The sequence below is a fragment of the Ictidomys tridecemlineatus genome, chromosome 5, assembly GCF_052094955.1.
Source record: "Ictidomys tridecemlineatus isolate mIctTri1 chromosome 5, mIctTri1.hap1, whole genome shotgun sequence".
NCBI lineage: Eukaryota > Metazoa > Chordata > Mammalia > Rodentia > Sciuridae > Ictidomys > Ictidomys tridecemlineatus.
The window spans coordinates 200220938-200245789 of NC_135481.1; the positions used below are offsets into that span (position 1 = coordinate 200220938).

Below are 24852 nucleotides of genomic sequence, written 5' to 3' on the forward strand. Positions count from 1 at the left end.
CCACGAGCCCCACAAGGCCGCGCGTCTCCGGGCGCGCGCGCACGGGAGAGGACCGCGTCTCGGCACAAACTCAGCCACACAAAAGCCCTGGAAAAAAATCAATAAACATTTATTTGATACATTTTTAATACATACAGTTGATGGCGCGTCCCCGCGCCACTCGCCAGGGGACGAGGTTGGAGACAGATGGTCACAAGGCGGGCAGGGCCCGAGCTCACCGTCAAAACATCTTGCAAATAAACATTTTGTAGATAGAATATATATATGTATATATATGGTTACAAGTGATAGCTGGAACCTGTCTTTCCAAATGCACTTGTGTGCTGAGAACCTCATTAAAAACCAAAACAAGAAACCCGAAGTTTGGGACGCATGGCCACCAGGCAGAAGGGTGACCCACGGCCCTCCTGAACCCTAGACTTCCAGGGCAAGCTACCTGGAGTCTAGCCGGCAGGGGCTTACAAGGAAAGCCCTCCCCTTCCAGGGCCTCCCTCAGAACCACCAGAGGGAAAGGAAGGCTCCAGCCACTCAGGATGCACCCCCGTCTGCCTGCAAAGAATTGAGTAAAGTGCATCCTATTTCTGTGTGAAGTGTCAGCTCCTGGGGCATTTTCCTGTTCTCAGGAAAGGGCGTGCACTGAACCAGAGGTAGATCTGCAGAGACGCTAACTCACATTTTGCCAAGGACCCAGGGCTTGGTCCACCAAGCTCCATGCTTACCACCCCTGGGGTCTGCCATTCTGATCCCTCCCACTGAGGCTGCTGTGGAGGCCAGTGGTCACTTTGTCATGTGTGAGCCAGAGTGGGAGGTGGGCAGACCCTGATGCACTCCGCCCAGGGCCCTACACCCTCTGGAGGAAGGCTTTGCAGACCAGCTTGCCACTGCCCCTCTCTAGTTAGTGTGGGTGGATGAGAGGGAAGGAAAGGAGGGAGGGAGGGCAGGCTCCAACCAGTAGCTACTCCAGCAGCAGCCCCCTTGTTCATTTCAAGACACAGGGGTTAAAGTGCTAAACATCATCACCCAGGCCCACTTCTACACCAGGGCCACCTGTGGACTTCGGGGGTGTCCTGGAAACTCAACCCCCCCCCCAAAAAAAGAGCCTGGCCTCCTTCCCCCCAAGTGCCAAATACCTGAGAAGTTGGGCAGAAGGCCACACCCTGCTGGAGCCCAACCTCCTCCACCATGGAAACAGGGCCAAGTCCACTTGGCCCTCCATGGGTGCACTCAGGTGCCCTGGAAAGCACACTGCCCCAGAGTTCCAGATTCTCCCCTGACCCTTGCCCACACTCATCTCCACCTAGGCCACCATCCTCAGACCAGGTCCAGGTGTGTGAGGCTGGGGGAGTCTATTCTCTCCACCCCTCCCAATACATCAGGCCAGGCCTGCCCAGTCAGTTTTCCCATCCCCAAAGCCCCATGGAACTGGTCTCCGTACTTCAGGGTAGGACAACCCAGCTGGAACCCCTCCTCCCTGTCCCCTGAGCAGCAGAGGAGCCACAGCACAGCCCTGGGCCAGCCCAGCCCCACCTTCGGCACCAGGAAACCCTTAGCACCAAAATGTCGGATTGTTGTGAATTTTTGTATAAAAAACAGAATTTAAAAAAAGGTTGGTACTTGTCACAGCAACAAGACTGGCATCCACTACACCCAGGAGACACGCACACAGGCAAATATCAAAATTCACATCGTCCAGGATCAGTGAGGCTGTGCCCTCAGCCCTCCCTGCCCCCACTGGTAAACAGCCTCCATCCATATGTCTCTGAGCATCTTCCTCCCTTCACAGGGGCTGCAAGTGGGGCTCCCCCTCCAGGTGCCCTAGGACTCCTGACTGACCCCTGCCCTACCTGCAGATCCTGCCATCCTCAGATTCCTCACAGCCCTGGAGCTGCCACCTAGTGCAAGCTCCCCTCTCCCACTGGCCTTTGGTTCCTGTATCCAATGCCACCAGATGTACAGGAGCAGGTAACGGGGAGGAGGGTTTCTTTTTTTTTTGGGAGGAGGGTTTCTATAGGAGCTCTGCCTCTTGGCTGACCCCACCTGGCAGAGGATATTCTCCATGGGGCTCACCTTCGGAGCTGGGCCCTTTCCACCTGGCCCTGGACCCACAAGCCCCTAGCCCCGGGGAGATGGCCTCAGGCTGTGACCTTGGCTTGCAGTGACAGAGGCTGGAGGCAGGAAGCAGAGCATACAAGCCTCTGGTCCTCCACATGTCTGGGCAGAGCAGACAGGAAGCTGTCCCTCCAACTTGAGGACAAGGACCAGTGGTTTGGGGCCTGAAATGCAGCAGGAATGACAGACAGAGGATGGAGGCAGGCCCAGAGAGGTAGAAAACAGAAGCAGAGGAACTGGAGGGTGGATGAGGGTGGGCAGGTGGCTGTCAGGTCAGCATGGCAGTGGCTGGACGGGGTCTGTCCTGGGAGGTAGCTGGGGTACTGGAGTTCCAGTGTTGGTGGAGGCAAGGCCCAGGTGGTGGCAGCCAGGGATGCCCAGGTGCTCTCATTGGCCCAGAGCCACAGATCATCAGGGATGCCCCAGTCATGGGGAGCCAGGGTGGGGAGCCATCTGGATCTGAGGAAGCAGAGCCAGGGGCCAAAGAACATCTGACTGCTGTGCACTGCAGCCCCTTGGTGCCAAAGCCCCAGAAGCTGCCAGGCCCCTGAGCGTCCTCACAGGGAGGCTGCCCCACCCTTTGTACTTCTGCCGCTGCCCCTGGCACCCCTGGTGGAGCTCCACCCAGGTGTGCCCTGAACAAGGGAAGGGCCACCTTCAGGGAGGAGAGAATGGCTCACCACCTCCACTGGACAGATGGATGGGGGTGAGGATGGAGGACAGGAGGTCCAGAGTGGCTCCCCCACCCTGAACAGAGTGGGGCTTGGCAGCCAGTGTGGGGTTCATTTTTAGGGTGACTTGCTGGCTCCCACCTTCCGCCCAGTGGAGCCCCGAGACCCCTTGTCCCTGCCTCCCAAGGGCCAGTCGTCTCGGCGGTGGAGGAGCTTGGGCATGGGCTCCTCAGGAGGCCGCTCCTTGGGCTTGCGGCCCCGTTTCTTTCCTCCCGCCAGACTCCGTTTCTCTTTCCTGGATATCAAGGGACCCTGGCTCCTGTGTTTGGGAGGTGGGTCTGCTGAGGTCCGGAACCAGTTCTGGGGAGAGAAAAGCCCCAACGAAGACCTGGGACCCTGCCCATACTGTAGACCCAGTCACCCTCAGGCCAGGTAGGCAGCTGCAGTGAGTGGCTGAGGGCAGGGTTCCCACCCAGGGTAGGGTTCCCACCCACAAGCAGCTCCTGCTCAGGCTGCCAGGTAGGACCCAGCTTCTCAGCTTTTCTGGGGGAGTTGGATACCCCTATGAGAAACTGCCAGACTTCTCAATGCTGGCCAGTTGCTTAAATAGACACTCTTGGGCCATCCCATTTCCACCACCCCAGCTCTGGCCCTACCCCTACTGGGCCTCCCCCAGCTGCAGGCCCAGTAGTTGCTCCCGCACCTCTGCATGGGTCTTGAGGATATGGTACTTGACGCCACTTTCAGAGCTGAACTCTTTGGGACACAGCAGACAGCGGTATTTCCCTACCAGGTGGTCCCCCTGTAAAGCAAGGCAGTGCAGTCCCTGGCTCTTGAGGGCCCAAAGCCCACACCTGGCCCAAGCCCTTATCTCACCACTAAAGGGGCAGGGACAGATAGAGAATCTGCGGCTGTTTCAGGAACCTGTAAGGGTACCCTGCAGCAGGACCGTTAACTGGCTCCTGCTACCGGAGAGTTGAGGATGGGAAGAGGCAGGTGTCTTGGGGAAGGGTCACAAACCTTTGCCGAGGGTCCTTACCCAAGATAGTGTGCCCAGGTCAGGTTGACCACCCACACATACCCACATAGACAAGGAGCCGAGGACAAGACTGGGGACCGACTGTCCTATGGCTGGGGTAGAGGGCAGGGAGGGGTCCTGAGCCAACTGTCTATATCAGCCTGTCTCTGGGTTCATGCAATAGGAGCAGGGAAGGGTCTCACACTAATGTGGAGGGACCCCTGGCAGGATAAAGGTGGGAATGCTGAGCACCCTCTGGGCCACAGGGAGCCCCTAGGACTGACCTTGCTGCAGCTGGCCAGATGGGCCTTGAGACCAGACACGCTGGAGTAGATGGCTTCACAGCACTGCAGTGGGAGACAGCCATGGGGGGGAGGCCGGTGGGGAGTCTCCCACACAAAGGTGCACCCTGCCTCAGCCTCAGGGAGCTCGGAGCCTCTCTCTGGGGCATGTGGAAGGACCTGACTCCAAGAGTCCTGGGGTTTAGGTTGGGCATGTAGGGCGTGAGGCCCCTCTGCTAATGGGGTCTTAAGTGAGAACCCTGTGGGAGCTCAGAATCGGAGGCAAGGAGTCATTTTGAGGCATCGGAGTCATTTTGAGGGCTGCCTCCTGACAGGTCTCAGTCTCAGCCTCTGCCACTCCCTGAAGGCCACACCTGCCCTGTCTTGGACCTCCCATGCCCACCTGCTCAGCCCACCCTGCTCACATCGTTAGGGCAGTTTACGTGGCCGTTGGCTTTGACTTCATTCTTCCATGCCTCCAGTAGCTGGGGGTTGAGTGTGGGGAGGCCTGGCCGCGTGTAGTTGAGCTGTAAAGCCAGGCACAGTGCAGGTGAGTCCAGGCCCAGAGGTACCCAGGCTCTGAGACTGTATGCCTCAGCAGCAACTCAATGTCCCTTCCAGAGTTGGGATCAGTAGTCAGGGGCATGGCTGTCACCAGGGACTCTGGATTGAGGCATGTCCTGCCCAGAGACAAGGAGGCCAGGGGCTTGGGGAAGATCTCAGGGAAGAAGGCCCACACCCCATCCACATGTGGGTAGGCAGCTCACCCGTGCAGTCTCAGGCACAAGATCATCCTTCATGCGTCGCTTGGTCCAGTCCCGTGCCAGCTCATCCTCTGCAATCTCCTGCAGGTGGAACACGGCCACCTGGGCCGAGGTGCGGCGGATGCGACCACTTGGGGTCCGCTCCACACCCAGCAAGTCCTCAGCCTCAGGGGTCTTTTCCATGGGCTCCTCGGGAGGCTGGAGAGCAGGGTCACATGGTAGCCAGGATGAGCCGCAGAAGCAGGACAGCCAGAGATGGCAGGTCAGAGTCAGCATGAGATGTGGGCCACATGTGGCCCCTGAAGACACAAGGACCCAGGGTGCATACAGGTGTGTGGGGGACAGGGATAACATAGGCATCCCGAGGAAGATGGGACACAGGGGTTCCTGGTGCCCACCCTCCAGTCCATTGGGATGTAAGTGACTTACAAGGAGAGTGGGGATCACACACATCAGGTGGCAGGAAGGAGTACTGTGTTACAGCACAGACCACTGGAGAGCCATGGGAGCATGAAGACCACGGGCCACTCACCGGGGCCGAGTGCTCCGATCGCACGTGGTAGTCATGACCAGCCTTGGAGCGATAAGTCTTGCCGCAGTGGGCGCAGGGGAAGGAAGGGCTGTCTACCTCACAAGGCGGTTTCCCACAGCGCCGCTGGTGGTACTGATAGCCCATGAGGCTGGAGAAGGCGGCCCCGCAGCCCTGGGGATCCAGGCCAGTGGTCAATAGGCAGCCAGAGAGGCTCCAAGTCCCATGTCCTCACATGCTCCCCACACTGACCTCCTGGGGGCAGCGCAGCCGCCCCATCTGCTTCAGCACCTTGCGCAGCCGCTCTCGTTCCTCCTGCTCCCCGCCCTCGGAAGCCTCAGCAGCAGCAGGCTGAGAACAGGGTGAGTTCAGGGGTTGGGACCACTGGGTCCAAGGTCAGGCAAGGGGAAGCAGCAGGGTGGGGTTAGATGTCAGTGGTCAGGGTGAGACAGGCCCTGGGGTCCTGGCAGCATACCTTGGCACTGTGCTCGGCCATGGTGTGGTAGTTGAGACCAGCCTTGGATTTGAATTGCTTCCGGCAGTGCTGGCACTTGAGTGCATCCTGCAGCTATAGACACAGCCTGGCAATAAGAAGCTGGCCATGGCTAAGGAATCCCCACTCCCAGTGCCTCCCAGGCAACCTACCTTCTGACACACCTCCATGTGCTTCTTGAGCCCCACAAGGGTCTTCCGGGTGACCACATTGCAGGTAGGGCAGATGGCCTCCCCCCGTTCATGGATAGCTCTCTGCCACTGCTCCTCAGGACCACCTGTGGGGCAGGACTGGGGCCTCAGAGGCTTGTGGAGGCTCCTGGATGCCAGGGGTAGCAGTAGCACCCAGGCTCCACAATCAGCCCCCATGCCTGAACCATGGAATCCACCCCACAGTTGAGACCTGCCCTGGGCCCCGGCCGGCAGCCCCACCTGGGGCTGAGTGGGTCACAGGAGTTGGTGCCTCCTTGCTGACAATGACAGGGGTAGCCGGCACCTTCTTCCGCACATCCTCAGGACCCAGCCCCTCCTGCTTCTTGGAGCGGTGAACTCGAGCCTTATCCTCGGCTTTAGCCAGGCCTGTGTGCACAGGTAGGTGGGCAGGGAAGTGTGGGCTAGGTGCAGGCACAGGTGTGGAGGCACCCAATCTCAGAGGTGCCCTGCAGGTGGGGTCTCACCTTTGAGTCCAAAGGTCCCTGAGATGGATGGTTGCTCGCCTGTGAATTTCTTGGGTGTTTTCTGTTTCCTTCCTGACTCGGGGGAGAGAAAACAAGGATCAACATCTGGTCAAATGACCATCTGGAGCCAGAGCCCCACCTACCTCCCGACTTTCCTCAGGGCTCTCATCTTACTATGCTTTGTGCGCCCGGGGTCCTCCTCAGGTGGGGACACAGGGCCTGCAGGCCTCATTGCCTCCCTGCCCACTGAGGGTCTCCCACCCAGCAGCAGGGAACTACTGCTGGGATCTGTACTCAGCTGTAAGGCCAAGCTCTGGTCCGTGGTAGATGGGCTGAACTCCCCATTCTCTGGCCTGGACTGCTTTGGTGGGATAGGGCAGATGTCCAGGCTGTCTGCGGCCCTGCAGAGGAGGTGAGGTGAGGCCAGGTGGCCAGCCCTGGCCTGGACCCTAGGTATGCATAAGGATACTTAGGTGTGAGCTCCTGTACCTTTTCTTACTGCTGCTCTTCCCAGCAGCACGAGGTGCTTTGTTCTCAGACTTGGTCAGCAGCACCATTTTGCAGGTTGGTGTATGTCTGCTGATGGCAATGGGCCTGCTGACCGGCACTGGCTTGCTGACCACAACGGGCCTGCTGACTGGCACTGGCTTGCTGACCGGCACAGGTTTTGTAATTGTTACCAACTTGGTGACTGGGATAGGCTTGGTGACTGGCACAGGCCTAGTGACTGGCATGGCCTTGGTGACTGGCATGGCCTTGGTGACTGGCATAGGCCTGCTGACTGTGACAGGCTTGGTGACCGGCATGGGCCTAGTGACTGGCACGGGTCTGCTCACTGTGACCGGCTTGCTGATGCCAATGGGTCTGCTGACTCCCACAGGCTTTCCCATAGTGACAGGCTTGCTCACTCCAATGGGCTTGCTGACCCCAACAGGCCGGCTGATGGAGACTGGTCGGCTGACTGGTCCAGGCTTGGGGGCTGGCAGGGGACGGTCCATGTGATTCCAAATCCGGTGTTTCTCCAGCTGGGTCTTTGAGGTGAATGCAGCCTCGCAGAAGGGGCAAGGGAAAGCCAGCCTATCTGAGATGGCGCCCTGGGCAGGGAGGGCAGGTGTGGGACGGGGCCCCGGGACCTCTGCCCAGGCACACCCCTAGGCCACCTCCTCCCTGACCCATAGCCCCTTACCCCTTGGCAGCGCTGGTAATGGTACTTGAGTCCGTAGATGCTGGGAAATTCCAGCCAGCACCCTGAGTTGGGACACTTCACCCTTGAGTGAGCTTTGAATTCATCTTTCCACTGGTTCATGAGTGAGAGCTGAGCACAGAGAATGGCTGGACTGCTGCTTCTCATCCACCTAGGCCTCAGCCCTCCAAGCCCCAGACTCAGAACCCTCCCCAGGCTACAGGGCACAGAGGCAGCACAGCCCCTCAACCTCCAGACTGCAACAATAATTCACGCCCAGCTCCAGATCTGTGCTGGGGCTACTAGCATGGCTAATTGGCCCTCACAGCTATCAGAGGTAAGGGCCTCAGGCTACATCCTGAAACTCAGAGCTGACAGGGGAGGTGCAGAGGGGAGATTAGAGTAGGTCAGTGACCTCTACAGGCAGACCCATCATGAGCCCCACCCCTGCCTCAGGGAACTCACAGGAATGTCTCGCAGGGCCTGGTTCTCGGCCTTTGGCCGCCCCTTTTTCTTCCCCTCTGTCCGGTCGCTGGCTGGACTTCCTGGGTCAAAGCAGAGAGGAGCCTGGCCAGATACTGTCTGTCCACTGTGGACCACAGGCATCCCTGAAGCATATGGGGCAGCAAGGTTCAGGGACTGCACTGTGGCTGGCACAAGGGGGGCAGATGTGCAATGAGCCTGGGCTCACCAATGCCAAGGCATAGGGCAGGGACCCTGCCAGCCTAGGACAAGAACCCAGGCACAAATTATGTCCAAAACAGCCTCTATCCCAGAACGCCCTTAGGTACTCAGAGAGTGACCCTCTGCAAGTGATTTTGGCCCTGGCTCCTCACCCAGCTTTGGTGAGTCCTGTAGCATGGGAAGTCGGACCTCCTTCCGGCTGCCACTCTTCCCAGGTCCACTTCTGCTGGACCCCTGGAGCCGGCGGCCTCCTCCAACACAGAAGGGATCAGTCATTTCTGCAGGGCAAGTACACAGACCTGAGGTCCAATGAGCCCAATTCAGACTTACAGAGGGGCTGCCCTGAAGCCTACCCACCAATAGGCTCACTCTGGCCAGGAAGCTTGCCCTCCTGATTTGTCACAGAGAAAAAAGTAACAGGGCTTCTGACTCAGGGGAGGGGCTGCACAAGTTCTCCCCAGACAACCCAGAAGGCACAAACAGTGTGGAGACCCTCACCAATTTGGACAGGCTCCCTCTCAATATCAAGACTCACAGTCCCAAAGTGTGCTGAGGATCAGGCATCGGGCAGGGCGTGTCCCCAGGAGAGGTGGCCTGTGCAGGAGGAAGGAGGCTGACCACATCCCTCCTAAGGGCCAATTATGGCACCAGCAACAGCTACTGGCTCACAGGCTGCCAAGCCCCAGCACCTTGAGGGTATCTTTCCCTTCAGGGTCCTCACCCCTGCCCAGTCACACCCCATGCAAAGCCAACCTACCCAGGTGGGCACCCTAGATCCTTCTCCCCAGATATACAAAATAGTCTAGGTGAGTGCCAAGGGATGCTGGGGCCCTCCTTAACTACAAGCAACCCCTCTCTGGTGGGCAGACTGAGGGCCACTGGCATCTCCTTCTGGTCCCTGGGTTTCCTGACCATCATGTCTGGCCCCCTTCTCAGCCTTGATGCAGGGTTCCTGTTCAGCCCCTGAGTCACTGACCACTGTCTGGCTGACCTCTGCTCTCCCTGCTCAACAGACCTCAGCCCACTTCAGTTAAACAAGGCCAGCATTAGCAGCAGAGGCCCAGGCTCCAGAGCCCACCAAGACACTTGCCAGGGAGAACCCTGTTGTCCAAGGCTGGGCTTCCAGGGGCCTGTTCCAGGAGTCACCAGGCCCTGTCAGGTCCTCCCACAAAGACACCTGAGCCACAGAAGGGGGCGGTACCAGGGCGCAAGGTGTGAGCAGGGGAGCCCTTCTCCGACAATTTCTGATCAATTCAGTTGAGAGGGCATGGGAAGGGGCTGCTGTGTCTGGGAGGGCTGAGGTCGGAGGTCAGGACAGGCACTGCCCACTGCCAAGGGTGATGGCAGCCTGGGGCCTGGGCCTGGGGGGAGGGAGGGTGTGAGGTCAGTCAACAAACTTCTCAGGGAGTCCTCACTTTGAAATTTCAAAGGAAGACAGTGGCATGAGTCATCCCTCCGACCCGAGGCCTGGCTGCAGGCGGCCTCCCTTCCAGTCTTTCTAAACCCGGGCGGGAGCCAGCGCTGGGGGCCTGGCCGCGGCAGCGCGACCCCTCCGCCTAGGGCCGCGGCCGCTGCAGGACTCCGGGGGGCTTGCTGACCGGGCCGCGGCGGGCGGCGGGGCCCTCCGCGGAGGCCGGCGGCCGGCGGCGCGGCCCGGCCAGGTGAGGGCGGCCTGGGCGCGCTGCGGGAGCGGCCGCCACCCACCTGTCACTCGCCCGGCGCGGGCGCTGGCCTCGGCCTGGCCGGAAGGGCGGCCGCGGCGGGGGGTGGGGGCGCAGGCGGCGAACCAAAATGGCGACTTTTTCCGCGCAGGCGGCGGCGGCGGCGCGGGGCGGCGGCGCGGGGCGGCGGGCGGCGGGCGGCGGGCGGCGGCGAGCGGCGCTTACCTGCGGCGCCCAGCGGGCTGCGGCCGGGCCGGGCCGGGCCGGGGCGCGGGCGCGGGTCCGGGCAGCGCAGGCTGCGCGCCGCTGCGCACATGCGCGCTCCCGCCCCTCCCACCTTTGACAGTTTTACTGCGGGGGGAGGGGGCGAACTCTCGCGGTATTCCTGCCGCGCTCCGCGACGGGGAGGGGGCCCACCGGCCTGCCTGCTAGATCGGGCTCGGGGCCCTCGTGGCGGTGGGCCGGGCCGGGGCCGAGTGGCCGACGTCCCGTCCGCAGGACGGGAGGCGTCTGTGGACAGTGGGATAAACTGAGGCACATTCCGGGGCGCACGGACTAGTCCGGCAGGTGCCGCGGGGGAGTGCAGAGAAGCCTAGGTGTGCAGGACCCTGACCTCCTCCACCCCTTCCCACCCCCCCACCCCCGCTGGCGGGCAAGATCGGGCCTCTCTCCAGCTGGCCCTGTGGCCTCCGTCAGGGCCTTGTAGCTTTTGGGGGGTATCTGACCATTGGATCAACCTTTTCCAGCGCTGTGCGTGATGGCCCTAGGACCGGAGCCTAGGTGTCTGCTGATGTCAAGTCAGGGGTGATGGGGAATGAGTGAATGAATGAAGCTGGCAGAGGAGTGACTCTCCCTGTGGGAGCTGGTGGGGAGGTAGAGTTGACAGGAGCCCCCACAGGAGGCAGGCAAGAGACACTAGTCTCCTCTAAGAGGATGGAGTACCGCTGTCTCCTGCTCACATCACGCTTCTCCCCGGGAGTAAACTCCCCAGAGAGGAGACATTGAAATATTTTTAATCATGTGCATATATTACTTTTACAATTAAAGCCCGACTTCTAAAAGTTTGTAATGCCCCCTTTTTACATTCCACAAGCATTTTGAATTCCACAAAACTAGTGTGGGCTGGAAATTGTTACTTGGGGTATGGAGTTACAAGATAGATCTCCTTCCCTGGGGCCTCCTTTTTGCCCAGCACCCTTTGCCCTGCTCCCCCTGGAGCAGGCTCTCCTGCACTGCTCTGGGGCAGGGCAGAGGAGCTGTCAGCAGATTTGATGTCCACCTCTTTTCAAGGGACCTTGATATCTGCTTTGCCTGAGACCTGCTCAGAACACTGGCCTGGAGGCAGAGGCAAAGTGCTGAGCCCTATGTGAAAAGGTCAGCCAGTCAGTCTTCCCTTTGGAAATCTGAGCCAGAGAGACCAGGGTGCTGCCCCAGCCCAAGTTACCATAGGAGGAAAAGGAAAGAGTTGCTCAAAGCCCTCCTTGAGCATCCACACCCTAGGGGCAGGATGCTGGGAGGGGTCAGTGTGTGTTTCCTGAGGTGTGTCCAAGGCTGTCAGCTCCCCTGTACAAATGGGATGTGTCAGCGTCCACAGGTGTGTCCAAGTGATCACGGGTCAGGAAGCATCCATCTTAAACATCACTGTCATGGCATATCTGTGTGTTCTGTGCCAAGCAAGATCAGAGCTATATCTGAGTGTCAGTGTCAGTATCTAGGCACCTTGATGTCAGAAGCATGGTAGGTATGTATCTGAATCTTAGCATGTTGTCCAGGCTGTGGCATGTTCATTTGTGAGTACCTGCATGCAGGATGTGAGGACCAACCGTTTTTCATGTGTATCTAGATGTTGGGGTGTTATATAATTTGGTTTGTATTGGGGCTGTGCTCTCTTGTTTCTGTATGTTAGGGGGTCATTGTTATGCACGAGTACTTGTATGTTTAGGTAATTGTATGTATGTGGGGTGTTGTTAAATATCTCTGTGCATATCACTGTGTCTGGCCAAATACACAGTGTGTTTGTGTGTTGGAGCACACAGTGCGTGTCTGGCTATGTCATTGCATTTGTGGGTTACATCTGTGTTCCTGTTCCTGCTATGTATCTGGTTGATGAGTGGGTGCCACGGTATATGTGCTGCTTGTCAGGGTACTGCCCTGTGTAGAAGGTTGGGTAGTGAGTCCCTACAGATGATCGTGTCAGAGTGTTGAATGTGTGAGTGAACATTCCTTATTTGGAATATGGGTCTTTATAGATATGAATAAGGATCCTGAGATGAAGTCAACCTGGGTTACCCAGCTGGGCCCCAATCCAATCATCCTTACAAGAAGGAGATAGGGAGATTTCAGAGACAGAAGAAAGGTGATATGACCACAGAAACAGATGGGAGTGGTGTGTCCTTGATTCCTATAATCCCAGATAGCAACCAGAGGCTGGAAGAGCAAGGAAAGGTGCCCTTCTGCACTCACAAAGGGAATATGATTTAGTCTTCAGAACTGAATCCCTTTCTCCCTTCTGATCCAACACAAGGCCTTGAGCATGCTAAGCACATACTCTACCACTGTGTAACCCCTAGACTCTGAATCAAAGTTTTCTTTTTGAATTCAGCCAGTGGATGCTCCTTTGTTACAGGAACCTCACACACCACGTATCACGGCTGTTGCTCTGAGCATGTCAGGGGCCTGTGTCCATCACTGGGTGCCATTCACCAAGAGTGCCTACCTGATGCCTCTTGTTCCAGGTGCCCTGGGATTGACCAGCAGCCCCTCCAGGAAGGGATACCACTGCCCCCTGGTGGTACCAGAGCCAGGCTCTTGGGCTGGACACCCCTTCCTCCCAGACCTAGTACTGTTGGCACTTGAGAACAGGTTTATTTCTGATTTTTTGTTAGAATATAAAAAAAGTGAATGAAAAACAAGGAAGACAATACAGGATCACAGGGTGGGCAAGACAGGAGGGGAAAAGGCAGAGATGGGCCTTCTGGCTGAAGACTGATAGCACAAGGTTTTAGGGGATACTCAGGGCAGCCAGACATGACAAGGAGGCTCCCTGTGGGTGCAGACACATGGGACGGGAGGCATCAGGCCAGTTGCCCAAATTCACTCAGGACCTGCAGTGACCAATCCTGAGTCCTGAGGCCAGCTCAGGTCACAGAGAGAGGACTGGAGGCTTAGCCTCAACTGTCCCTGAGATTGTCAAGAGTTCCCGTGGGTGTGGGAAGGGGCAGAGGGCAAGAGGTTGTGGGCTGCCAGGGCTGCCCTCACTGTCCCTCTGCCGGGCAGCACCAGCCCCAGACTACCCAGGGAAGGGTTGCTTAGACGTCTGGCGGCAGAGGTGGAGCAGAGTCCTCAGGACAGTCTCTCCTATGAATCCAGGTTTTCTTGGGAAAGCAGCAAGTGTGAAGGTTTCTTGAAGATGTTCTCTTAAGTGCAAATACACAGAGACGATGCTTAAAACCAGACTTTCCCAAAAGTGGGCCTAGAGCATACTGACTCCAGCAGGCTCAGGGTGAGGAGTTGCCTGCACAGGGCTGCTGTCCTCACTGTTCTGTGCTCTGTCTTCGGGGCTGAGGCAACCAGGGCCTCTCAGCCTCAGTGCTCATAAATAGATACAGGTTTGGCCAGGGTGGCGATAGAATTAGCAAGGTGCTCTGCATGGGTCCCTGCCTGGCCCTGCTGATGACTGTTACTCTGGACATAGGTTGTGCCTGCTGGGTTCTGGCAGGAGCTAGGAGAAACACAAGTCAAAGGGAGCCAAGGCAGTTTGTCCCACAGTGTGGCTGGCCTGGCAATGCTGTGAGGATATGGAACTGGACAAGTGAACAGAGATGCATGATTCAGGCAAAGGGGGACAGTCACACGGTAAAGGGAACATAAATAAACAGACTCCCTGGGAGTCTGGGGGTCATTTGAACCCCACTCTGGCTCCAGGCAGCTGCCCCACATGTTGCCAGCAGTGCCAGGGAGTGGGCTCATGTCCCAGGAGGAGGGGTCACAGATAAGCAGCCCAGGCCATGGCCTGGCTGCCCAACCACAGGTGCTTGAAGGTGGAGGTCTGTCCACTAGGCTGGACTTGGCCACCATGGTATCCTGTGGGGTTCGAGAGGGTCTGTGGGGCCAGCTTGTCCTCATCCTTGGCCGTAGGCTCTGGTCACAGTGCTGGGGTCTGGTTCAAGCCTTGGCAGCAGCTAGGATATGTTTCCAAAGGAAGCTGTAGGATGCATGGAAGTAAGGGAGAGGCAGGTCCCTGCCACATCCCAGGATGGCCCTTACTAGGGCTCCCAAGCACCCTCCTGCAGTTAAGCCACTTACCTGTACTCTCAGTGCCCCCCCCATGCTGGCTCCTCCCACTGACCTTGGCTGAGCAGCTGCAGGCTCCGACCCTCCTCTCGCACCTGCAGGCGGAGCACCTGTTGCAGCACCTCTTGCCTCTGGGCCTCCTGCACCAGCCCCATCCTCTGTAGCTTCTCTGCATTTAGCCGCAGAAGAGCTCGGCCTGAGGGAGGGAAGAGGGTCCAACAGAGGCTATCAGAGGCTGAGGCAGATCACAAGTTCCTGGTCAGCCGGGATAACTTAGCCAGACTTTGTCTCACAATAAAAAATAAAAAGGGCTGGGATGTAGCTCAGTGGTAGGGCATTTTAGGGCTCAATTCCCAGTACCAAAGACAAAGACACAGACACAGAATGAAAGAAAGGGCACAGGGAGTCTCAGAGAAAGATTCAGAGAGAATTGGAGGGAGAAGCAGAGAGAGAATCATGATAAGCAGCAGATGGAGGCCAAGTGGAAGATGTCAGAAGACAGTGCAGATACAGAGACTCCGAGGACCCCAGGGAAGGTTGCCTCAGAGGAGCACCGACAGGTGGAGAAACAACTGCAGACTGCAGGCACTTGGTAGGGGAGGAGGCTCTTTGGGCATCCAGCTCCTGTCCTGCCCAGACTCCACCGTACCAGTGATGGCATGCTGGGAGAAGGCCTCGACGTAGACGAGGTAGTTGTGGGGACAGTGTTTCTTAAGCCACTTGCAGACGTCCTGCTGGCTCCAGAGGACCACAGGCCGCGTCAGGCCACTCAGCGAGGGGCTTGTGTGGTACAGGCCATAGTGGTCAGAGTACAGCCGGCCCTGTAGGGGAAGTGGGTGGCAGATAGAGGGAGGGTGGCAGAGCAGGGAAGGTAGGGACTGAGGTGGGTGGGGTAGGTGGGTGGGTACCTGGGGGGTCTCTGTTCCAGGCTGCTGCAGGAGTTTGATCGGCCTGCTGCTGGAAGCCCTCTGGCTACGGGAATCATGCCATGTGAGGCTGGTGCCTGGCGTCCGAGGCAGGTGGCAGGGGATACTTTCGGCTGACACTGTGTGCTCCAGGAGAGTCCGGCAGAAGCTGAAGTGAGCAGTGGCTGTGTGCAGGGGTGCCTGGTCAGAGTGGTCAGGAGCAGGACCAAAGGCTCTTTCCCCAAGAGCCACTTCCTTGCCTAACCTATTTCCCCTCTACCAAAGAGGGAGCCAATTCCTCAAGGAGGACAAATCAAGTCCCCAAAGGCAGAAGAATAAGTGCAAAATAAGGATCCTCCTCCCTAGCCCCAAGATGGAGAGCTGAGAATACCGCTTCCCTTGCAAGCCTGCAGCCCTCACACTGACAGTCAGGATGGGTTCTGCTAGATTGGAGGACATGCCTCCCAGGGAGCCTGAGACCTATAACCAGGTGTGGGGCGATCCCAGGACCACCTTGACCTTATGCACACAAGCCTCATACATGTCACATAGACCAGCATACACACAGGACATATCTTTGAGGAAAAAGCCTGGCTCCTGTATCATTGGAGGCACTCTGTGGAGAAGTCTGGTTAAGGTTCCTGCCTGCCCGTCGCCAGTGAAGGCACCCAGTTTATACAGCCATATCTGGCATTTGAGGCTTGTCCCCTGCCTGGCTGAGCTCACCAACTATGACTCATGGTCAAAAAGGCCTGAACTGGGAAAGCTGGCAACTGGGACTCCCAGGCTTTCCTGCTCTGCTGCTTCCACAGGGCCCAACCAGGACAACAGTGTGACTGGCAGGTGCTCACTAGAAATGGCTGGTCAGCACAGCCCTCTTCCCACACCAACTTTGATACATCCTATGTTTTGCTGTTACAACCACCTCTGGGGTCACTGCTGACAGAAGTCTGGGGAGGGTGACTAGTCTTGATAGGACCTCTCCCACCTGGGGTGGGATCCCTAAAGCACATGAGGGGCTCCATAAATGTGGCAAATGGTGTCTTGGGGAAGGGAGAAAGGAAGGTGGGCTCAGGCTCTCCTAAATCTCTGCACACATCCAGGCCCTGGGTGGGCAGGCAGAATGAGATTCCCAGGGCCCACCCCAAGGTGTAGCATGAGATCTCTTTCCTTGATAGCCATCCCCTCTACACTGGGGCAGGGTTTGGTGGTGTCAAGGAGGTATAAGTAATGGGTGTACCCATTCTACTGAAACCTTAGTAAGACTCCTGAGGCTTAGCTTCTTCCTCCCCCATTTTTGGAATTTTGAACTGGACCCTTGGTGACTTTAAATTTGAGGTCTAAGGTCAGACAGCAGGTGTGTGGCTACTGCCCCAAAGTGATGTCTAGTACATGGGGAAAGATTGATTCTGAACCTGCACCTTCCAGGAGGCAGGCCAGGTCGTCTCAGGTTTCCACAGGGCCTTTGACCTAGGGTAGGAGCAGCTCTGGGGAACCAGTCCAACGCCTCTGCCGCCCTGCACCTGCCCGGCCAGCGGAGCCCCGCCCATTTCCTGCTGGCAGTACAGAAGGATCCCCTGCCACAACATCAATTCCAAAAGGAAATCTGGGGTTGTGATCTCAACCCCTTGTCGACCCCACTGCCGGGGCTGGGGAGGGTTTTCTGTGCATTCGGAAGGAAGGGGTGACCCCAGTGTGCCTCCAGCATGGACACAGAAGCCCTGACCTGTCATCCCCCACCCCAAGCCAAAGGCGCGCTGATATCAAAGGCCTGAGGTTGGCCAACCAATCCCCCGCGGAGCAGGACAAAGGCCACCGCACCCCGTTAGGTCAGGTCACCCCCCTTCCCCGCAGTTGCCGATGCTGGAAGCTCGCAAGGTCCAGCCCCCCACCCCCTTGCCTCTTGGTTCCGTGTCCCGCAGCCCCGCGACATTCCTGCTTCCCAGTCCAGCCCGTGCTCACCGTCCACATCGCGGTGCTCCCCTAAGCCAGCGCGCACAGCCCCGGCGCGGCCTCGCGGGGGGCTCAGCTTGGACCTCAGCTCGGTGAACATGGGGCCGGCGGGTGCCGGGCCCGCGCACACGCCCCTCACAGAGTGCAGGGCGGCCAGTGGGACCGGCGGGTAACGCGCGTCGCCGTCCCACCCCGCCCCGCCCGCGCCGGCCCCGCGCCTGAGCCGGTCCCTCTGGCCGGCGAGTCTGCGCGGCGAGGCACCTGCCGCCGGGCCCAGTGCGCCGGGCGCGCTCCGGGAGCTCGGAGGTGTGTCGGCGGCGCGCGGGCTGCTTTTGCGGAGGGTGTCCGCCAGGGTAAAGGGCTTCCGTTCTCACCTGGGCACTGACCACCTGCTGAAGGTCCTCTGAGGCAGGCAAGCGAAGAGCTGTGGGTCTCCTATGTGTTGGGGGATTCAGGACCCCCTACCTACTCTTGGTGTTTTCTATCCGCGGAGGTCCTGGCCAAGGAGAGACGAACACTTCGCGCTCTTCTATCTCGTGAATTGGCTGCCCAGCCTCGGTACTAGGGTGTAAAATCAGGATTAAGCTCCCTACCACTGGATTACACCCCAGCCCTTTTAATACTTGGATTTTGTTTTTGGACTGGGGAGGTAGCTCAGGGGTTCAGGATGTCCTGGAACTGATGATCCTCCTTCTGCCTATGAGTAGCTGAAATTACAAGGGGTGCACTACCACCCTAGGCTACTGACTTTCTTTAGCGGGGCACACTCAGAGGTTTCTCCCTCAAATGCGCTCTTGCTTCCCAGAGAAGCCAGGTTGACCCTCACCCCAATCACATCTGTAGACTTCCTTGTGGCTCTCCTCTTCCCTGTGTAACCAATCTCTGAATCTGGCTCTGAACTCTATAACCGAAAATGGGGTTGGCTGGGGAGGTTGGAGAGGAGCTCCAAGGACTGACAGTCAGGGCTGAAGTGTTTGCTCTAGAACCGCACTGAGAAGGGCTAACTGTGTTTGCCAGGTCCAGCAAAAGGCCAGGTTGCCACCAGCAGTTTTTGTCTGTTGTGCCCAAGAGCCTGGGTGCTCTCCCCAGGTGTTGGTAGGGTTGGTGTCTCGTAGCAGGGGCAGAGTTGCACTGGATAGGCAAAAATGTGTGCAGAGGAGTGGGGTGCATCAATCCAAGGTAAGGGCACAGAGGAGTCCACACAGGGAGAGGTGCATTCACTTCTTTTCCTCAGCCTTGCAGGAGGGCGGACGTTCAGGCCACACCGGGCCGGGCAGGGCCACAGGGGACCGTGCCCTAGGGTGGCCCAGGACCCGGGCGCGAAGCGCGCCCGCTGTTCCCCACCAACTCTGCACAGCAGGACAGGTGCGACGGGATCTGCGAGGGGCAGGACGGCCCCAGGGACCGCGCCCCGGCCCTGCACTCACAGGACGCGGAGCGCGGGCGGTCCTGATCTCTCGGGGCCGCCCACGCCGCCTCCGCGCCACAGGCAGGTTCTCGCGAGCCCGCGCCCGCCGCAGGCGCGCCCCGCAACCGCAACCGGAAGCGCTGCGGCATGGACTTCCGCCCGAGAGTCAGGAGGGCGGAGCCGCGCGCTCTGCTTCCGGGACGCGGGTGACGTGACGGACGCGACGCTTCCTGCGGCAGCGACCGAGACGTCTGCAGTGTTTCGCGCTCGGAGGCTGCTTTTTTGCTCTGCTCCGCCGCGGGCGCCTCCGCTGCCATGAACAAGAAGAAGAAGCCATTCCTGGGCATGCCCGCGCCCCTCGGCTACGTGCCGGGGCTGGGCCGGGGGTGAGGCCTGGGGCGGGGCGTGGGGCGCGGGAGGGGGTCCCGGAGGAGGACTGTGCTGGCTGCCCGCGTTTCTCCCTGGACGCAGGACGCGGAAGATGCACCGAAAATAAATTAGGGTCCGCCGCCAGTCTGCAGCCTGCTGGACGGTCTGATTTAATCCGTGTAGGTCGCAGACCTGGCCGTGAGCCTTGCTTGCCACTAGGAGCTGTGACTTGAGACTTAACCCCCCCCCCTGAGCCCGCGTTTTGGTGTCCAAAATGGGTGTTGACGGCATGCAAGTCAACCGTGAGGAGTAGATAAGGTCCTGATGTGAAGTAGGAGCACGTTAGCCCTTCCTTGCTTTAAGCACGACTGATCTTTTCTGTTTAGTATTGGTCACTTTAGGTTGTCTGTTCAGTCTCAGCTCCTGGGGGCAGGCGGGCTGGTGCCTGGGTGACCCATGCCTGCCTCACAGATGACCACCGTTACTTATTGGATAAATAAGCAGTTCTTAGAGTTCTTCTTGGTTATCTGAAGCAAAAAGTGGGTCTCATTTGGTAGTGGTATCAAAAACTGCCCCAGGGGCACACAGAACACAGATGTGTCACCATTTTCAGAGGGCCAGCAGTTTATCAGAGGAAGTTTGATGCTTGTATAACTAAGGGTTTGAAGAGGAACAGATTTAGAACGTGGGGATTCCAGAGATTAGAAAAAGGTAGATTTGAATGTATCAGATGTGGCAGAACTAGAAGAGAAACTGGCATTTTGTGTGTAGGCAGTTAAAGGGTTAAAAAATGGAAGGATCAAAGGAAAACCAGGGGACAGCAAGGAGACCAAAGTGAGTGAAATGGAGCTGTAGGAGGTCAAAGAGGCCTGTAGGCTTCAGAGAGCCGGTGATACCAAAGAATGCCTCAGTCAGAACTGTGTTTTGGGAAGAATCATCTGGTAGAGCAATACAAAGATTAGGAGTAAGTATGACCAGCTGGTTTGCCAGTTGTGGTGTAATTCGAGGAGGGGGGATTTGGAGGTAGGATCAGTAGTACTTGAGGGTCGGTGGGTCGGAGAAGACTGAAAAGGGAGGTTAAGATGATGTTTTGATGCCTGGGACTACACTGCTGCTATTAACAGCAGAGACAGCTGAGAGTAGTTGCAGGATCCAGAGAGGGCCTTGGTTTGACTTAGTTGGATGGGGGTGCTCAGCGGGCTGTTGGAAATGTGAGGCTGGGACTTGGGAGGAGTGAGATCTGAGACCTGGTAATTCACATGGAGGAGAAAGGGACAAATCTTGGAGTGATGGTGGGGGTTGGGGTGGAAACATAAGGCAAGCAGAGAAGATCAGTGGTGCTCAGCATGGTTAGAAAGCATGGTTTACTGCCAGCAGAATGTTTGGAAATTCTCAGAGGTGTTAGAAAAAGAGATGTTACTATAGGACCATCTAGGTAATGGGCATCTTCCTGCAGTGCCACTGGTTTCACCACCCGGTCAGACATTGGGCCAGCCCGGGATGCAAATGATCCTGTGGATGATCGCCATGCACCACCAGGCAAGAGAACAGTGGGGGACCAGATGAAGAAAAACCAGGCTGCTGATGATGATGATGAAGATCTGAACGACACCAACTATGATGAGGTGACTTTTGTGAGGCTTCTGTGACTGGCTTCCATGATGAGGTGCTCCGATCATAGATTCCTTTAACTGTGTGAGAAGGGAACAGTAAAAACAGATATGAGACTCTTTTTCATATTTTCAGAAGAGATGTACTTACAAATGTCTGAATGTCCTATTGGTACATTGCCCTGCTGGTCATTAATGATGTACACTGTTTCCATAAATGTCCTTTTCCTGGCATGGGACCCGTTCCAGGATTCCCCATCACATTTAGTCTTTTTAGTCTCTTCCAGCTAGACCAGCTCCTCTGTCTCTTACGCCTTTGGCACTTGAAGAGTATTGATCAGTTGGCTATAGACTGGCTCTCAATTTGGGTTTGTCCTATAAAAAGCAGTTGGCAAGTAATTTACATCTGAAAAGTCCTTTGAGTTGGTGGGATTATGTTCAAGGTAGTACTGACTCTTTTAATATATTGTTTGGTTCTTAGTTTAATGGCTATGCTGGGAGCCTCTTTTCCAGTGGGCCCTATGAGAAAGATGATGAGGAAGCAGATGCTATTTATGCAGCTCTGGATAAAAGGATGGATGAAAGAAGAAAAGAAAGAAGGTAAATTAATGCTGTTTTTATCTGACAGAATAAGTTTTGCACTGACTTTAGACTAAGAGAAGAGTTGTAGGATTAGTATGTATCAGCTTAGCTTCAAGGCAGCATGGGTCTTGGTCTGGGTCAGCTGGGTCTGGGGGCTACAGTGAAGCTTGAGAACTCTATAGCCTGAATACCCCTCAAATCAGAATTTGGGATATTACTTTGACTAGACATTAGAGTTATCCATGAAATGGAGAGTGATGTTGATTAATCCATATTAAATAATTTGAAAATGAATATACAGATTTTATGGTAGTTGTGGTTTGGAAACTTGTTCCACATGTCAGTGTTGTGTGTGGCTATAGGGTTGGGAGTGATTTAACCAAGTTGGGCTGGTGGGAGGTGCAGACATCAGGAAGTCTATGAGAAGCAGGCTTTGGATAGTGGTTCCTATGGTGCCAACTCAGGCAAGCTCTGTCCTTGGTACCTGTTGGAGAGGAGACTTTCTCTGCAGGCCTCTGGGGTGAGTGTTCTGCATCTCTGTTATTGATGTTACTTCAGTGTACCAATTGATGTGGCAGCTTTCTGAATCCTTTGTCCTTATTCTGGGGAACTTAGTGAAGTAAACATAAGATGCTATAATGTATAAAAAGGCATTATATTGGTTTGCAAGTTTCTAATTTATTGTAATAGGAAGTTACATTTTTACCTGTGTTTGGTGGTACATGCCAGTAATCCTAGGTGCATGGGTGGCTGAGGCAGGAAGATCATAAATTCAGGGCTAGCCTGGGCAACTTAATGAGACCTTGTCTCAAATTAAAAAGGATTGGGGGTGTAGCTCAGCGGTAGAGTGTTTGCCTAGCTTGGGTTCAATACCTAGTGCAAGGGTAAAAACAAACAAACAAAAAACTCCAAATTTCTTATTATAGAGGATTAGAAAAATGAGATGAAGTATGTTTCTTTATAAGCCCAGAGAGTAACTATTAATACTTCTTTTTTCTCTTTCTATTGCGTTTTGTTTTTGGTGGTGCTGGGGATCAAAACCAGGGGTTTGCACATGCTAGGCAAGCACTCTGCCACTAAGCTGCACCCCTTGCCTTTTTTGTTGTTTTTCTTTCTTTCTCTCTCTTTTTTTTCACCCCAGTACTGGTGATGGAACCCAGGGCATCACACATGCAAGGCAGGAACTCTACTGCTGAGCCACATCCCTAGCCCTTTTAAAATTTCTGTTTTGGGATAGGGCCTCACTAAGTTGCCCAGGCAGGGCAACTAGCTTTGGGGCTGGTCTCGAACTTGCATTCCTATTGACTTAGCCTCCTGAGTAGCCAGGATTACAGGGTTCTGCCACCATGCCTTCAGTCCATTTATCAGATTACATATAAATTCCTACCAATTTATGTTCCTACCAAAGGATGTTTTCCTTTTTCTTTATAGAGGAAAATTTAAATCTCATTTTAAAAAGTTGTAGCTAGTTGGTTCATATCAACTCCTGGTAGATTGATTTGGTTTGTCTAAGCTTAGTTCTAAATGATCCATAGCCCTGTGTCCCTGAAAAAGTTACGTGGATGGTGATACAAACCATCTGACCTGGCAGATGGGCGAGATAAGTTGAGGGCTTTATATATATAGGGACCTCTCATAGTTTTCAGTTTTGCTTCTGAGTTGAACTTTCATAGGCTGGCCTTAGGGAATTTGTGAATTTTAAAGCAGTGAATATACTTGTGTTCAAATGGAAGAATTTATAGATGGTTGCCCTCTAAAAAGGTTCGACTCATGATTTTCAACATTACAGATGGTATGAAAGCAGTATGCATTCAATAGAAACTGTACTTTGAATTTTAATCTTTTCTAGAGCTAGCGATAGGCGGCAAGATACTTTCTTGTGATGCTGAGCAGCTCCTGGTCATCCATGCAATCTAAGGAATGACACCTAGTGCTCTGTGGTGTGTTCTGTAAAGCTCATGTGTTCAGTAGAGTAGGGGTATTACACACTTTTTTTTTGCATAGGCAGGTTTATTTAGGAAGGTAGATAGACTTTCAAGGGAGAGTGCGGGCTATCTTGAGAATGAGAAGCACCCATTTACATGGATTTTTGACTTGGGAAATTTTCAGCTTGTGATGGGTTTATTGCTACAGAACTCCATTGTAACTCAAGCAACTATATATCAAAGTAAGATAACTTCTTTTAATTTTATCAAATTTCTGCCTATTTTCAGTTGGTAGATAGTTGAATTACTATGTATATAAATGTTTCCATAGTTGCCTTAATATACACTTGACTAAGCAGCTTAGTATGAAAGTATTCTTTTTTGGTGATTTAATTAGGGTATACAACTAGCCAGCTTTGTTTTGGAATGGACACAGTGTTCCTTCCTTCCTTCCTTCCTTCCTTCCTTCCTTCCTTCCTTCCTTTCTTTCTTTTTTGAGGGGGGGTACCAGAGATTGAACTCAGGCATGAGTTCAATCTTTAGTTCAACCCCTAAACCGCATCCTAAGCCCTATTTTGTATTTTATTTATTTAGAGACAGGATCTCACTGAGTTGCTTTTGCTGAGGTTGGCTTTGAACTTGTGATCCTCCTGTCTCAGCCTCCCAAGCTGCTGGGATTACAGACATAGGCCCCTAATATTTCTAATGCAGGTACATATTTTATTTCATAGAGAGCAAAGGGAGAAAGAAGAGATTGAGAAGTACCGGATGGAACGCCCTAAAATTCAGCAGCAGTTTTCAGATCTCAAAGTAAGCAGGTGGTATGGCATGCTGTTTCTTTCTTCTTCTTTTTTTTTTTTTTTTTGTAGTGCTGGGAATTGAACCCAGGGCCTCATGTCTGATCTAGGTAAGCTCTCTGCCATAGCCACACCACATCCTCCACCCCTTTTTTGGTAACAGTCTTGTTACATTGCCCAGACCGGTCTCTTTAACTCCTCTCAGCCTCCTGCGTGCTGGGGGCTTCAGGTGCCTGTGCCTGGCTGGTGTGTTTCTGATATACCTAGCCTGAGCAAAGGGCCTGGCTGCTTTGCTGTGGAGTTGATGAGATTTTACTAACTGTGCTTTACTTAATTGCTTAGAAGGTTTATACTTTAGTACATTTAATTATGTGTATGTTTAAAAAACAAAATACTTTTCCTTCACCTATTGTAAAAGGTGGGAACAGTAAACTTATTTTCGTGTAATTTTAACTTCATTTGCATGTAAGATTTTCTATTTAAAAAAAATTTTTTTAGTTGTAGATGGACACAATACCTTTTTTTTTTTTAATTTTTAGTTGTTGTTGAGCCTTTATTTTATTTATTTGTATGTGATGCTGAGAATCGAACCCAGTGCATCACACATGCTAGGCAAGCACGCTACCACTGAGCTACAACCCCAGCCCCAACAATACCTTTATTTTATTATTCATTTTGTGTGGTCTGAAGATCAAACCCAGTGCCTTACATGTGCGAGGCAAGTACTCTGCCATGGAGCCACAACCCCAGCTCTGTAAGTAAGGTTTTCTAAACTCTGCCTGTTGGGCTCCCCACTGCCTCCCAGTATTGGGGATCAAACCCAGGGGTGCTCTAACACTAAGCTACATCCTAGCCCCTTTCTTATTTTGAGGCAGGGTCTCCCTAAGTTACCCAGGCTGGCCTGGAACTTTTGATTTTTTTACCTCAGCCTCCTGAGTTGC

General features: G+C 55.0%; 3 protein-coding genes across 10 annotated transcripts in view; 1 reads left to right on the forward strand and 2 right to left on the reverse strand.

The window, feature by feature from the left end:
* Positions 1-88: 88 nt before the first annotated feature.
* On the reverse strand, positions 89-10397 carry Znf512b (zinc finger protein 512B). 6 transcript variants are annotated; one of them, XM_078052224.1, is made up of 18 exons: positions 10295-10397; positions 8944-9002; positions 8561-8659; positions 8190-8332; positions 7728-7856; positions 7031-7635; positions 6716-6942; positions 6542-6613; positions 6297-6443; positions 6018-6142; positions 5848-5940; positions 5625-5723; positions 5273-5546; positions 4847-5142; positions 4505-4606; positions 4083-4145; positions 3484-3582; positions 89-3140 (listed from the first exon to the last, which is right to left on the reverse strand). In XM_078052224.1, the coding sequence occupies exons 3-18, from the start codon at positions 8583-8585 to the stop codon at positions 2898-2900; spliced, it is 2742 nt and encodes a 913-aa protein (XP_077908350.1). In that variant the 5' UTR covers positions 8586-8659; positions 8944-9002; positions 10295-10397; the 3' UTR covers positions 89-2897. The 6 variants fall into 6 exon arrangements, with proteins under 6 accessions (XP_077908350.1, XP_077908351.1, XP_077908353.1 ...); XM_078052225.1 differs by having other exon boundaries at positions 8561-8656; positions 10295-10391; XM_078052227.1 differs by lacking the exon at positions 10295-10397 and adding an exon at positions 10113-10240 and having other exon boundaries at positions 8561-8656.
* A 2517-nt stretch (positions 10398-12914) lies between these two features.
* Positions 12915-17505, reverse strand: Samd10 (sterile alpha motif domain containing 10). 3 transcript variants are annotated; one of them, XM_021726437.3, is made up of 5 exons: positions 17230-17505; positions 15271-15452; positions 15012-15183; positions 14458-14558; positions 12915-14273 (listed from the first exon to the last, which is right to left on the reverse strand). In XM_021726437.3, the coding sequence occupies exons 1-5, from the start codon at positions 17318-17320 to the stop codon at positions 14214-14216; spliced, it is 606 nt and encodes a 201-aa protein (XP_021582112.1). In that variant the 5' UTR covers positions 17321-17505; the 3' UTR covers positions 12915-14213. The 3 variants fall into 3 exon arrangements, with proteins under 3 accessions (XP_021582112.1, XP_005325408.1, XP_077908371.1); XM_005325351.5 differs by having other exon boundaries at positions 14418-14558; positions 17230-17502; XM_078052245.1 differs by having other exon boundaries at positions 12915-14558.
* A 939-nt stretch (positions 17506-18444) lies between these two features.
* Positions 18445-24852, forward strand: part of Prpf6 (pre-mRNA processing factor 6) — a 45186-nt gene continuing 38778 nt past the window's right edge. The window contains exons 1-4 of the mRNA XM_078052228.1: positions 18445-19014; positions 20454-20622; positions 21089-21207; positions 23846-23924. Of these exons, the coding sequence (XP_077908354.1) occupies positions 18944-19014; positions 20454-20622; positions 21089-21207; positions 23846-23924 (438 nt within the window). The 5' untranslated portion in view covers positions 18445-18943. The remainder of the gene's footprint in view (positions 19015-20453; positions 20623-21088; positions 21208-23845; positions 23925-24852) is intronic.